This window comes from Brachyhypopomus gauderio, chromosome 3 (genome assembly GCF_052324685.1).
Source record: "Brachyhypopomus gauderio isolate BG-103 chromosome 3, BGAUD_0.2, whole genome shotgun sequence".
NCBI classification, from domain to species: Eukaryota; Metazoa; Chordata; class Actinopteri; order Gymnotiformes; family Hypopomidae; genus Brachyhypopomus; species Brachyhypopomus gauderio.
The window spans coordinates 4,823,539-4,837,226 of NC_135213.1; the positions used below are offsets into that span (position 1 = coordinate 4,823,539).

At 46.7% G+C, this 13,688-nt stretch overlaps 1 protein-coding gene across 1 annotated transcript in view; it reads left to right on the plus strand.

Moving 5' to 3' along the window:
• The window catches only part of rorb (RAR-related orphan receptor B), a 28,494-nt gene extending 15,233 nt beyond the window's left edge, over positions 1 to 13,261 (plus strand). Inside the window, exons 2-10 of the mRNA XM_076999052.1 lie at positions 1,666 to 1,751; positions 2,122 to 2,263; positions 2,749 to 3,171; positions 4,284 to 4,405; positions 7,508 to 7,640; positions 7,792 to 7,899; positions 8,080 to 8,190; positions 8,860 to 8,972; positions 9,318 to 13,261. Of these exons, the coding sequence (XP_076855167.1) occupies positions 1,666 to 1,751; positions 2,122 to 2,263; positions 2,749 to 3,171; positions 4,284 to 4,405; positions 7,508 to 7,640; positions 7,792 to 7,899; positions 8,080 to 8,190; positions 8,860 to 8,972; positions 9,318 to 9,476 (1,397 nt within the window). The 3' untranslated portion in view covers positions 9,477 to 13,261. The remainder of the gene's footprint in view (positions 1 to 1,665; positions 1,752 to 2,121; positions 2,264 to 2,748; positions 3,172 to 4,283; positions 4,406 to 7,507; positions 7,641 to 7,791; positions 7,900 to 8,079; positions 8,191 to 8,859; positions 8,973 to 9,317) is intronic.
• Positions 13,262 to 13,688: the final 427 nt, after the last annotated feature.

The window sequence follows — 13,688 nt, forward strand, 5'->3', positions numbered from 1 at the left end:
TTTAGCAACTCTGTTTGTTTGGTGTCTTTTGTTTTTTTTTCCCCCTCTCAGTACAACATCCAGCTCAACAAAACTTCAAATTCTGTATCGAGCAGCCAAATCTACACTAAACTCGATCGGCGGTTTCTGCTCTTGACATCGTTACGCCTCATTAGGCATCTCGTTTTCTTCCGCTTCTGGAAACAACTGGCCGGCGCTGTGTGTCACTAGAACTCTTGGTGGACTTTAAAGGCGGAGGCCCAGACTCCCACAGCCGTACTCGGAGTCGGGCTGCGGTCGGCTCGAAGGAGCCCGCCAGTTTTCCGCGCGGTAGCGTCAAACGTCTGAGCCGTCCGTCTGCCTCTCCCGGCATCTTCCTCTTCCTCTTCCTCGTCTAGCGCAGACTCGCTGGCGCGGCAGAAAGTGGGCTCGAGTGCGGAAAGATTAATTTGCGAAACTGCTGCATCAGATAAGGCAGCGGAGAGCAGGGGGGGGGATGTGCGTAGAAATAATTTAGGATTAGATTGGGCGACTAATCTCTTTACAGTGAGTGTGCAGTCTCAGCATACAGATGGGCCTGTGTGTGTGTCTCTCTCCCTCTCCCTCTCTCCCTCTCTCTCCCTCCCTTTCTCTCACTCTCTCCCACTCTTTCTCTCCCTCCATCTCTCTCTCCCTCTCCCTCTCTCTCTCTCTCATATCTTCTGTCCCTGTGGTTTTTCCTGACCCTCGTTACTCGTTCTGGGTTTAATTTCCATTTTGCGGTGAAAGTCTTAGATAAGGAACACTAGTCTGGATTGGAGTCTGACGATGTCACACAAGAGGAACTCACACTTTGGGTTTGATGGTTTGCTTTTTGTGCATGTACTATGTCCCTTGAAGACTTTGCAAGGCCTAGGAACTGTGATTAAGCAAGCAAAAAAATGCTTAAAAAAAAACATTTCTGGAAACTGTTTTACAATGTCTACTTAAGGATGTGATAAAACACCAGTAAAACATACATACCTCCTCACCTTGTCACCATGCATTTCACATTATGCAATATAAATGTTTAAAGTAAGGACCTTTGAATGTAGCATGCAGCACCTACCCTATGAACGTATTGTAAGACCGCCAGGCCGTTGGCACCACTGATTTAATATGAGCTCAGTTCCAAACAAAGATGGCCTCTGATTACTAGGTCATCACTCTACATGGTACCCAACAAAGAGCTGATCTTGCAGCTTCTTTCATTCCGTCTAATAATAATAATAATAAAATGACGGTCTATTCCAGCTTCAGCGCAGTGTGTTTGGAGGGTCTGCGGCCTCGCCCTCACCCCCCCCCCCCCCCGCAGCACACACAAGCCCACAGCAGGCCACGTCCCTGCCCACGATGCCCCCGCCCGTCTCTGCCCAACAGGACCTGTGCCCGTGGCTTTTGTGAGAAAGAGCCACCCGTGTCCAAATGATGGGAGAAGCAGTGTGTGGGTCTCTCTGGAGGGGCCCTCTCTCTCTCTCCTCTAAACCTGAGTCTCAGTGGGGGGGTCCTGGTGGGGCGGAGAGCGCCCCCCCCCCCCCCCCCCCATTATGTCATACGTCCTTTATCTACCAGCGAGGGGTTGTGTAAGTCGTTCTCCTGCCCTCTCCACTCACCACCTCTTTCTCTCTCTCTCTCTCTCTCTCTCTCTCTCTCTCTCTCTCTTCACAGCCCAAATTGAAGTTATACCGTGCAAGATCTGCGGAGACAAGTCCTCTGGGATCCATTATGGGGTCATCACATGCGAGGGCTGTAAGGTGAGGGACACCACGACCCCATCTTCCCATCCGGTGCCCCGTTTAACACGAATCACCTGCTTCAGACCAGGTCCTTGGCTTGAGCCGTAAACCAGATCTAATCATCGAGACGTTCAGAACTTTAATCGGGGGTTCAGCGCATGGCCGGGAAGCCTTCCTGGACCGGATCTGTCTATGTTTAATCTTGGTCCAGCCTCGTAGGTGTTTTTCTTCCAAAGAACCAGCAACGAACCTGTTTTAGCTACGGTTGATGTCTTGGCGGAGCCCACACGGCTGGTGCGCTGGTGGCCGTAGGGCAGGTGGGGCACCTCCCCCCGGAGCAGGGGCGCGCGGTTCTAACCCTCTCCACCTCCCCCGTGCTCTCCTGCAGGGCTTCTTCAGGAGGAGTCAACAGAACAACGCCTCCTACTCCTGTCCCCGCCAGCGCAACTGCCTGATCGACAGGACCAACCGCAACCGCTGCCAGCACTGCAGGCTGCAGAAGTGTCTTGCTCTGGGCATGTCCCGCGACGGTGAGCGCCAGGGCAAACGGCCCCCTCCTCCACATTAACACGCTTCAGCTGTTGTTTACATACTTTGGAAATCCGTGGGCCAAACACATAATTAAAGTGATAATTATAACATGGTTCTAAGATCTCAGTTGGGAAGGCCTTTTTAAAGTGGATTCCTCAGTACAGTGCTTGAACTCATTCGTTATGCCAGTAATCAGGGCCAAGGTTTCTTTCCCTTTCTATATGTCATGTTTGCTCATTTCTTTTTATTTTCTTACCATTCCCCTTCCCTCTCTCTCTCTCTCTCTTCCCTTATGCCTATCACTCACCCACATGCTCTTCTACCTGCCCCTTCACACCCTCTCCTTTCTTATTGCCCCACCCCCTCACGCCCTCTCCCTTCTCTCTGGCCCACCCCCTCACGCCCTCTCCCTTCTCTCTGCCCCTCCCCCTCACGCCCTCTCCCTTCTCTCCGCCCCTCCCCCCTCCTGCCTTCACCCTGCCAGCGGTGAAGTTCGGCCGTATGTCCAAGAAGCAGCGCGACTCGCTGTACGCCGAGGTGCAGAAGCACCAGCAGCGGCTGCAGGAACAGCGGCATCAGCAGACGGGCGACGCCGAGGCTCTCGCCCGCGTCTACTCCTCTGGCCTCCCGCCCGCCGCCCTCGGTGCCCTCGGCCACGAGCTGGGTGCCACCTACGCCAACGGCCACATCATCGACATGCCCAAGGGCCAGGCCAACCCCGCCGGCCCCGGCTACTATGGCGTGGACTCCACGCAGGCCAGCCCGGACCAGTCAGGCCTGGACATTTCCGGCATGAAGCAGATCAAGCAGGAGCCCGTCTATGACCTGACGCCCGTGCCCAACCTCTTCCCCTACAGCTCGTACCAGGACAGCCAGCTAGCACCTGGGATGGCCATGGGAGAGCTAGGTACAGCACCGGACTCACTACGCACGCCTTGTTAATAACCGTCAGCTGGGTGATTCCTTCCACCTGATCAAAACAAAGATTGGTCAGCTAGCCAATTGGTTAAACGCATAAAGACGTCTCAGCTGTCAATAAGAAGCATCCACTCAGAATCACTCCAGAATCGAGGGCCTATGTCAGGCGTAGGAGACATGGAGGAGCTCCAGTCCTAGAGACTCCATGTCTGCCCTTCTGAAGGAGTGTGAGAACAGGGGAGCCAGACCATGTCTGCAGCATAGGGCCGCATTACCCAAACCTTTCACAGACGTATGGTGGAGAACGTACTGCAGGCAGCAGAAGAGCTGCAGGAACCTTGACAGGACCTGGTGGTCCTGTTTCACAGTAGATGTAGCATGCAGTATCTCATGTCACTCACCTCATGAGTGCTGTGGAGAGGTTCTCCACCTCTATGGTTCTCCATAGAGGTCCTCTATGGAGTTTGTATGATACCCTATTCCCACATTTGTGCTCCGGAGCTGACTCAGGAATGATCACGGACCCCGGTGACCACTGTTATAGTCACGGGTGTTATAAGGTGTGCTCATCACTGTTGGACCATGAGATATCTGAACATCGTCATGGTGACACCAGCATGACTGGAAGCACTATAACAGAAGGTGTAGTTAATTACAACCCAAGTCCTCATGCCAACCCTGCAGTGAGGAGCCTGTGAACATTCGTTACTGGCCTCGTCCAGATCCCCACTCACCTCAGCCTTGTAATCAAATGCTGTTTAATTAGCCTTCTGTCGTTAACAAACGAGCCTTGGTGGCACTCAAGGTCCCTTCCTCTAGTGCCCAGGGGTTTTTTTCCTAGAGGTCGTCACGTACGGCTTGCTCATTAGGGGCCGGACCGGGATTAGCAGCTTTGTGACATCATCATGTCGTAAAATGGGCTCCACAAGTAAATTTGATTTTGAACATCGGTTAGAGTATCGTCGTTTTTAATACTTCCTCGGATATTGATATGAACGCAGCGGTCCGGGTTGATTCTGTAGCGCTTTTGACGACTACAGAGCAGCTTTGAGGACACTAAAGATGATGCCCTCGTTGACTGAGCCTCTCTCCCTTCGCCAGACCGGATCGCTCAGAACATCATCAAGTCTCACCTGGAGACGTGCCAGTACACGGCGGAAGAGTTGCAGCAGCTCACCTGGCAGACGCACTCGTACGAGGAGGTGAAGATGTACCAAAGCAAGGTGAGACTGCCGTACGTCTCTGAGAAAGAGCGCTGACCTAGGAACAGCCCGCTCCTGTCCGAATATATGCGTCGGCCCCGAGGTTGGGGCGAGCGAGCTGATCCCAGACCAGTTCTTCTTGTCTGGGATCTTCTCCAGTGCTTCATCTGTGACACGTAGCTGTTCACACATTGTGAGGAGTGCTGACAGCCTGGAGCCTCGAACGCTCACAAGGCTTCAAGGAAAATGACGCAACTGGCGGCACATGTACACAGACAGGCACCATCACAAACCAACCAGCAGCACAGGTGATGACTAGGAAGGCGGAGTCAGAGCAGCAGGGGACCAATTAGGAGTGGTGGGACCACGACTGCCCACTTTTATTTTCAGACACGTCCCTTTGAATCAGATTTCACAGCGGGATAGCAAAAGTGGATCACGAGTTGATTTTAACTCTGGCGTTTTTTGCTGTTAGAATGACTGTGATGGATCTAGTCTTGATATAAACTGGAGCTCCGGTTAACTTGATCTTCTTCTCTCTTACACACACACACACACACACACACAGAACACAAAACGGTGCAGTAGAGAATTAAAATAGTGCTGCTGAAACTGTTGCCCAGTCAAGTGTAAAAAAAAAACATACTTCTTATCCTCTTTTAGCTATAACCTATACTGGAGTGTAGAGGATCGCCCATACTGGGGCTGACTTTAAAAGCTCTTAACTATTTTGGTGGGTTTTTGTTATTTTTACTGTGAGCAGGACGTGTTCCAGGCCTTTCACGCTTCTTTTCCTGAACTGTGTACCTCTCTTTTGCCTTTTTCTGATTCCATATGTGTTTGTGGGAGTGATGGTGAGAAAGAGGAAAATTTGGATTAACAGCACATGTGAGATTAGAGTTCATTAGAGTACGTCCCCTGGCTAAGGCTTAACAAAACATGACTTAAATAACAGATCTTATCGTATAGCTGCAGTCTCAGCTGTAATACAGATAAGAGAGGTAAGAGAGAGGGAGAGAGAGAGAGAGGGGGGGGGGAGACAGAGAGCACAACCCTTGCTCATTTCCCTGTGTCAAATGGATTATGGATAATTACTGAAATCCTTTGAAAAGGCATCTATGAAGATTCTTTACATGCAGGCAGAATTTGCTGAACTCACAAACTGCTGATATCGTTTTCACTATCCAGATGTGTCACAAATAAAAACTTTCAATCTTTCTGTGATGGTTAAGGGAACTATTTCAGTGCATTATAGGTTCTGTCCACGATGCTTAAAGAAATATTGCATCCAAAAACACAAAATAAAAGTCCCTGGAGGGTAAACATGATATATCTGAATATATCATGTAATATAATTTATAATATAATTTATTTGTAATTAATATAGAATAAACAAGGGTAATCTTTTTTCTTTAAAACATTGGTCAAGAATTTCTAAAAATAAAACTATTGTTGAAAATATTGAAAATATTGTAGAGGATACAAAAAGCTCTCCGAAGTGCTCTCCAACATACGCTCGCCGGCCACTTTATTAGGTACACCTTGATAGTACCGGGTTGGACCCCCTTTTGCCTTCAGAACCGCCTTGATCCATCAATGGAAACATTCCTCAGAGAGTCTGGTCCATATTGACATGATAGTACCACGCAGTTGCTACAGATTTGTTGGCTGTACATCCATGATGTGAATCTCCCGTTCCACCACATCCCAAAGGTGATCTATTGGATTGAGATCTGGTGACTGTGGGGGCCATTTGAGTACAGTGAACTCAGTCGTGTTCAAGACACCAGTCTGCGATCATTCACGCTTTGACATGGCACATTATCCTGCTGGAATTAGCCATCAGAAGATGGGTACACTGTGGTCATAAAGGGATGGACTTGGTCAGCAACAATACTCAGGTAGGCTGTGGTGTTGACACGATGCTCAGTTGGTACTAATGGGCCCAAAGTGTTCCAGGAAAATATCTCCCACACCATTGCACCACCACCAGCCTGAACCGTTGATACAAGGCGGGATAGGTCTATGCTTTCATGTTGTTGACGCCAAATTCGGACCCTCCCATCCAAATGTTGCAGCAGAAATCGAGACTCATCAGACCAGGCAACGTTTTTCCAATCTTCTATTGACCAATTTTTGTGAGGCTGTGAGAATTGTAGCTTCAGTTTCCTGTTCTTAGCTGACAGGAGTAGCATCCGGTGTGGTCTTCTGCTGCTGTAGCCCATCCGCCTCAAGGTTCGATGTTTTGCACGTTCATAAATGCTCTTCTGCCTGTCTCAGTTGTAACGGTTATTTGAGTTACTGTTGCCGTTCTATCAGCTCAAACCAGTCTGGCCATTCACCTCTGACCTCTGGCATCAACAAGGCATTTGCACCCACAGAACTGCCGCTCACTGGATATTTTATCTTATTCTGACCATTCTCTGTAAACCCTAGAGATGGTTTTGTGTGAAAATCAGAGTAGATCAGCAGTTTATAAAATACTCAAACCAGCCCGTCTGGCACCAACAACCATGTCACGTTCAAAGTCACTTAAATCACCTTTCTTCCCCATTCTGATGCTCAGATTAAATTGCATGTCTCTTGGCCATGTGATTGGCAGATTCGACATTTATGCTAATGAGCAGTTGGACAATTGTACCTAATAAAGTGGCCGGTGAGTGTAGATAAAGGCAAATATATATATATATATATATTACTGATATATATTACTGATATATATCCTTAAAGAGTCTTGTAAAGCTTATGAAGTAAAATTGCACTCAGTTGTACTATCTGTGACTGTCTACTGGAACAGAATATATATATATATATATATATATATATATATATATATATATATATATATATGTTATCCGTATGGGCTGCCGTATGGGCCGTTATCCTTATGGGCTGAATATAATACAGGAAATGTTCAATAAACATCGTTCTGTTGACAGAGCATCAAAGCAACAGAGTTACTCAAGGTTTTCACACTGGCTTTTATCTCTTAATGCGTCTTGGCGAAAAACACAATGGTTAAGGTTTACTCACTGTGTGTGTGTGTGTGTGTGTGTGTGTGTGTGTGTGTGTGTGTGTGTGTGTGTGTGTGTGTGTGTGTGTGTGTGTGTGTGTGTTTCACAGTCACGGGAGGTGTTGTGGCAACAGTGTGCGATCCAGATCACCCATGCCATCCAGTATGTGGTGGAGTTTGCCAAGCGTATCATAGGGTTCATGGAACTCTGTCAGAACGACCAGATCCTACTGCTCAAATCAGGTCAGCAGCCAGTTGGCACGCACGTGGCAAAACACAGCACCTTACACTACACCACTTACTACGCCAGAAATACGTCCAACACGGACGTTACCTTTTGGGGCAGCCTGAGCACGTTTGCAGGCCTCAATCTCAGTGTCTCTGTGCCTTGCAGGCTGTCTGGAGGTGGTGCTGGTGAGGATGTGCCGGGCGTTCAACCCCCTCAACAACACGGTGCTCTTCGAGGGGAAATACGGGGGAGCGCAGATGTTCAAAGCCCTCGGTATCCCAGCTCTCCAGCTTTCCCTTACCCATCTGTGGAACGATTCGAACTTTAACCTGCTGTAGCACATCATTCTTACTTAAAACGTGGCTTTGCCAGCTGTATACCCGCCCTGTTGATGTGTTTATCAGGGTCTTCCTCTTCCTCCTCCTCCTCCTCTTCCTCCTCCTCTAACCACAGGCTGCGACGACCTTGTTGGCGCCGTGTTCGACTTTGCCAAGAGCCTTTGTGCGCTTCAGCTGACGGAAGAGGAGATCGCCTTGTTCTCCGCGGCTGTGCTCATTTCCACAGGTGAGCCCTCCGTGCTGAAGAGCTGCAGAAACAGCTGATCTGAGAGCAGCTTTGTCATTTCTCCCCTCCTGTTTGAGGGGAAATCCAGAAACGAACATAATAAAAACCAGTTTAAAGAACCAGCTTTTACCTAGAGCTCTTGTAACTGCTAGCATGCCGCCTCTTGCAGTTTATTTTGAGCTACAGTGCTAGGCACAACATATTTATAGATGAGATTCCATAATTTGGATATAATTCTTTTTCATAAGGTACACCCATACTGATAACATCTAAAATGCAGTGGACACAATTGTGCAAGGCCATGTGACCAAAATACCTTGAACGATGGAACTAGCTACAGTAGCACCACGTGAAGCCCAAATTCTCCATTCAACATCAGCAGGCTTCCAGTCCAGTCAGAGAAGATGTTCTCATTGGCTGGCAGTCTAATCCAATTGTATAAGAGGCTTTGAGAGTGTAGCTTATAAGAGTAACCTGATAAAGTCAGCACTTAACAATCCAGGCAGCTTTGAATACGTCAGTGCTGACAACCTGGTGCTGCCACACCTACGAGTTTCGCTTCGAGAAATTAGGACAGGTCCTATTTAAACGTTGGTTCTAATTAAACGTGTTTGGTGCTGAAGTGATTGATGAAGGACGCAGAGAAACGGTTGCTCTGTTTTTCTCCAGATCGTCCCTGGCTAATGGAACCCAGGAAAGTCCAGAAGCTCCAGGAGAAGATCTACTTTGCCCTCCAGCACATTATGCAGAAGAACCATATGGACGAGGACGCTCTGGCTAAGGTGGGACTGGCGTTCTTTAGGTTACCCTTTAGAAGCTTTTTGTCCCAAGGGGCTCACCGTAGTCAGCTCTGAACACTGCCCCCTGGTGGAACATCAGAAGCAGTACCTGAGTCCAGCCAGGTATGCTGGAGCAGTACAGTAGTGAGGGAGAACATCTCACCTCAGTCCTCTTACTTCCTAAGTCCTTGTTACACAGACCAACGTCACGGCCGACATGTTCAACCGTCACCATCACTTTTTCCATACACATTTACGACAACACCAACTACCATAATATTAGTACAGTATTTAACACGGACCCCGTAGAGCTGTGCACAGTAACGACACCCGTTTGTTCCTCCGCAGCTGATTGGTCGTATCCCCACGCTGGCGGCGCTGTGCACTCTGCACACGGAGGAGCTGCAGGCCTTCCAGCAGTTACACCCCGAAACCGTCAGCGTGCTCTTCCCACCGCTGTACAAGGAGCTCTTCAACCCGGACGCAGCCAGCCTCACTCCCAAGTGACCCCCTCACCATCTGCGTCCCCCCCCCCCCTCATCTCGAAACACACACACACACACACACACATAAGGTCACACGAAGTCCCTTTCTACATAGGGACAGGAGTATAAGCCAACAGGAGAACTTGCAGTTAAAAGTTTACCTGTTACCTGTTGGTCAAGGAGGAGGAGCTACCTACCGGCACTTGTCACCTAGACAACATGCTGATGGTTGTGTGGCAGCATCCCAGACTTTTACCAGCTGTGACAAAGTAACAGAAACTACAGGAATGTCCTGCACTTCAAGAAACTACAACTCCCATTTCACCGCTTCAGTTAAAAGAATGTATATACGCACCCATTAGACATGGTGCTCTCCAGAACTGACCAGAAATGTACAGACTTTAGAGCAATTTAAGCTGTATTTTAATTGGGTAAGTTGGTTTCCTCGATCTTTCTTTTTTTATACAATATTGTGATATTACAAGGGCACATGGGTGGGATTCAGAGATGATTACGTAGTTATTCCCTAGTTCGGAATGGTACTCCAGTATTAAATCTTGATCTGTTCATATTTTAGACATAATTTATAAACGGTGCCCTGAGAGGCTGACACTTTGTGTACATTTTAACTTCCTGTTTTGTTTTGTAGCTTTTGCCTGTACATAATCTGTGAGGTTGAGACGACATTGTAAAAGTATACTAAGGGAAACATTTTGTTTGGCTATGTCCGAAAGCCTTGTCTGGGCTCTGTAGATATGTACAGATGGTACAACAATAATCTTAACTTTAGAAACTATGGAAATGTAAAGGATTTTCTAAGATCAAAGCAGGAACTGACTATGGATACTTGCCCATAAGAAGATATAGAGTTATATATTTTGCAAGTGAATATGATTGATCTCGTCACTCCTCGTTGCAATAATATCGTCCATAACTAATGGACAGCTATCGAACAATCAGTCAAAACAATGGAATAGCCGATGCTTGTGGCTTTTTTAAACACACATTCTCTCTCCGTCTCTCTCTCTCTCTCTCTCTCTCCCTCTATCCACCCTGAGGGCCACTGTATGCCACTTCTCTGCCAAAAACCCCTCCGTCAGGTTTTTCGGGAAAGTAATGCTGCTCCTGCCGTAAACGTTCCCCTTCTACAGTAACACCAAGACGAAACACAACAAACACAGCAATCTAAAACAGGGCTGAATCTCCGACAAGGAACCAATTAACCCCTGACAGACCATACTGAAAGTGGACATCAGGTTAGTCATAATGACTGGCTCCAGGAATCATCTTCCTCTTAATACTGGTCTTACAGTATTAAATTACGTAAAAACTCTAGGAAAAAACCTAGTAAAATCACTTTAAAAGTTGTTTGGTTTAAAGTCAACATAAGATTGTTTGGTTTAAAGGCAACCGCAGCAGTTTAAAAACAAAAAAAGTCTGCAAAGTTCACGAAAGACACGGACGTTTTGCATTCTATGCATTTAAATTCAGTTCGTGATTTCACACAGTATACCTGCCTAGGTCACCTGCCATCAAAAGCAATATTTCAAAACAACGTTTACCTGAAAGCAATACGAACAGAACCTGTTCACATCCATGTTGGACCACAGTACAGCTGATAAACAAGCGGGGAACTTTCACACCTATTATGTATTGCGTTACTGGATTTAAATAAATAAGTAAAACAGAATTCCACTAGATGGCGATAATGAGAGTACAATTCTGTTTCATTTGAGATGAACCGTTTTGAACAGGACCCAAAAGCCATATGCTATCAGTTTTTTTTCCCTCTTTTTAAAGATCTTTTTTCTTATAAGTTTTAGGCAAGTTGACTATCACTGTTACATTCTCTGAGGCGTGAAAGGTAGACACTGGGTGCGACGTGCAATCAAAAATGATTTTTTTTGAAAAATGAAGGAATCAAAGTACTTACGAACTACACATTGAGCAACTGCACATGCTGAGGGGATACAAACCCCATTATATGCTTGAATCTTCTCTATGAAACTACTGTCAGTCCCTCAGTAAATGTCCTTTCCAAATAGAGGGTGCTGTGATCACTGCCTCTCCGCTCTTTCCTGTTCAAGACAATCACTTCTGGATGTGACCTGCACGCATCCGTCTCAGGGACTTCACCTTTTGTTATTTTCTGTAGAAAAAGACACCTATTTTAAAACATGAACATTCTGGCAGGAAAAAATAATAATTAATTAGGGTTTCTGAGCTACTGCCTGAAATGAGACCCACCCAGACAAGGCTTTGGTTTGTGTGTGTATGTGTGTGTGAGAGAGAGACACAGAGACAGAGAGCACATGAGGTAGAGAGAGAGAGTAAGAAAGAGAGCTTATATGTGTATAAAATGTGAATCTACTGCTAGAAGGTTAAATAGCCTGAATTTGCTGTATGAATTTCTAGCCACTCCTTTGCTTTTGAAACGTCCAGAGGAAGTGCTAGCTGTAAATACTGATCTGCCTCAAAGCGCTAGCGATGGAGCGCGAGAGCTCGGAACAATAGAATACTGTAATTATTATTCATCTCCTGCAATGACACGCATCTCTATGTAAGTTAGATTATTTATAGAGTGTATGATTACATTGAATAAGCTCCAGAGACATTCCCACACTCGGTAAAGGTGGTGACAGAGGGGTAATGTTCAGCTGAAGATGAAGGATCTTTTTATTCGTTTATTTTAATTATTTTATTTTATTTGTGGTTTAGATGATGAACTGTGATCATATTGTAAGTGAACGGTTCAACACTGTTTAGGTACTTTAGCAATAACTGAACGCATTTGCTTTGGTCATGTTCGCATTGTAAGATTATTTTTTTATTTTGTTATTCTGATTATTATATTACTATTAGGCTGTTGTTGTTCAGTTATCCTTGCATGCTCTTTCAAGATAACAAAAAAGAAAAAAAGAAAAAAAGCTGGGCTTTTGTGTTTGATCATGTGATGCTTGGGGGAGGGGTCATGTGATGCTTGAGGGAGGGGCCAGAGGGGTTACGACATTGCCTGGTGTTCAGTTGGTAGGACTGAATGCAACTTACCCTGCCCTTTCTGTCACACACACACGCACAAAACACACTCTATGAAATGAAGAAGGGAAGAGGCGTCTCCAAAGGCCTCTAAAGTCTTAATTGTTTCCTAATTAGGAGAGGTAACTGCAACTGGGAACTGGTAGGCAAACTCCTAGCACAGCTGTCCAGTAATAACAAAAACGGAGTCTCAGTCAGCGCTAATTCGTGCCAAGCAGCTTTGTTACGGCCATCAGCTGATCGGCACCACATTTCTCAGATTCCTCGTCCAATTAGATGTTTGCTGTTAATAATGGTTGCTACGGTACCTGGCAGGCTATAGTGTGCTCTGCTGGGGTTTTTACCGCCCCCTTACACTTCAAATGCACAACATGAACGAATCGGATGAGTGTGTGCGTGTGTGTGACATCTGGAGGCAAAAAGACTCATTCTGTAATTCCTCTTTAATACTACTGCTGCACTCTATACACATGGAAACGTGGATGTTTTTGCATTTGTTTTTCATTAACTTATGAACTAGAACGGGTCAGCCCCATGGGACTGAGAAAATAAAAAAAATACTAGTAATATTCATTACCAAAACCCCTTAATGTGGTAGCTAGAGTACTCCTTTCTTATATTATGAGAAATGCATGAAAGAACGTTTTTTTCGACTGCTTCCCGAGTGCCATAACTTGGTTGAGGAGAAAGCTGACTGGCGTTAAGGAGTACTAGCCGACGGCCGTGTCGTTTCCGTGACCACCAGTCCAGAAGGGGATCTCAGAGTCGCGTGTGCAGCCAGGCAGCAGTGAACGGGTCAGGAGTGACGGAGGGTTTCAGCACACACCTCCACGGCAACAACGCAGCAGGAACAGAGCAGGCAGCAGAGACCAGTGTGTGTGTGTGTGTGTGTGTGTGTGTGTGTGTGTGTGTGTGTGTGTGTGTGAGAGTGTGTGTGTGAGAGAGAGAGAGAGAGGGAGAGCATGAATGTGTATTAGACTCTAAATAAGAGATCAGTTCCAAAAAGGATCATGCAGCAATTGTGCGGCTGTGCACAGGTGGATGGCGGGGGTGTGTGTGTGTGTGTGTGTGTGTGTGTGTTTAAAGGGTCTGGGCTGCAATGCAATGTGGCATAAGGTGGGCGCTCCGGTTGGTTAAGCCCCAGAACGTTCCCTCGTGGATGATGGAAACAGACGATGTGCACATAATTTAAGGACGT